The 1,270-nt window shown below is 39.8% G+C and overlaps 1 protein-coding gene across 1 annotated transcript in view; it reads right to left on the reverse strand.

Annotated features, from left to right (window-relative positions):
* Positions 1 to 301: 301 nt before the first annotated feature.
* cacng5b (calcium channel, voltage-dependent, gamma subunit 5b) overlaps positions 302 to 1,270 on the reverse strand; it is an 8,630-nt gene continuing 7,661 nt past the window's right edge. The window contains exon 6 of the mRNA XM_014010137.1: positions 302 to 914. Coding sequence (XP_013865591.1) covers positions 651 to 914 — 264 coding nt within the window. The 3' untranslated portion in view covers positions 302 to 650. The remainder of the gene's footprint in view (positions 915 to 1,270) is intronic.

Raw genomic sequence — 1,270 nt, forward strand, 5'->3', positions numbered from 1 at the left:
CCAACTGTTTAAGAGAAGAACTGCAGCGAGAGCTTCTAAACTTAAGAGAGCGTCTGCAGATAAACTGCTGAAGTATTTCTTTGCTTCAAATTAAAATCACAAAACTGAGAGCGAATAGGACTTAGTGTTGTGTTTAAAAGGAAACAACATAAATTTGACATTTTCATATAACATACTGTAAAATTCAGAATATTTAGCAGCACTTGTACTTTATCAATAAAAATACAAGTAAAGGTACACTGTATGGTAAAGCTTGCGCCATCATATCTTCTATGATAATTTCAAGTAATACAACCACATGAAGCTGGACAATATGTTTATTTTACAGGTGAAACATTAGCTTATCAACCCCTTTTAGTGCTGAAGAATTGACACATTAAAACATCAGCACTCTAAATTTACCACACAAAATTTGAACATTTTAAAAACATTGATTTTGCAGATTCTTTGCCTACATACAAACAGCTTTAGTTTCTTCTACAATAAATTCAGAAATAAAGCCCTGTGTGACCTGCTGAAGCAAAACTACAGCTGAAGTCCTTTGGCCGGTGACACAAACTCACACTTAACTATCTGACTTCTGTCTTTTTCCTAAAACACAACTCRGCTCTGACTGGACCTCCTGAGGTCTGGTTCTGATGATCCGCTGCTCAGCAGGGCGAAGATGACACCTGGTCGTAGTCAGGACACTTGAGGAGAGCAGGGTAGCTGGAGCTCATCTGGAGGGAGGCGTCACTGGAGATGTCTGAGGGGCTTCGTCTGCGCGACCACACGTCTGGGTGGAGGAACTGACCCGAGTGGTCGGAGCAGGTGCTGAGGCGGGGCCGGTAGAAGGTGGGGTGGTGACGAGGCTGGTAGAGTTCCTCTGCTGTGTAGCGCTTCATGAACAGGTAGACAGACATGACGCCAGCACTCTGCGGTGACAGCAGCCAGGTGTGGAATGGAGCAATTATAAAGAAAAACACAACATAATTAAGGGCCTGAATGCATATCGCCCACCATCCTTCAAAATAAGATCATTTTATGATGAGACATGATGAAAACAAAACATTATTTTGTATGTAACCAAGCATATCAAAATGAGGATTAAGTCAAATTTGGTCAAAATGACCAAACTACATCTTCAGATTCCTGGCTTTAAAAGCTACATTTTGATATCTGCATCATTCTGATATCATAAGCCTATCCATAAATATTAATTTTTTCTTGCTTGTTACTACAATACATTACTGTTTGGTCTGAATCCTAATTTTATGTATATTTATTGAGT

Source organism: Austrofundulus limnaeus, unplaced genomic scaffold, assembly GCF_001266775.1.
Source record: "Austrofundulus limnaeus strain Quisiro unplaced genomic scaffold, Austrofundulus_limnaeus-1.0 Scaffold65, whole genome shotgun sequence".
NCBI lineage: Eukaryota > Metazoa > Chordata > Actinopteri > Cyprinodontiformes > Rivulidae > Austrofundulus > Austrofundulus limnaeus.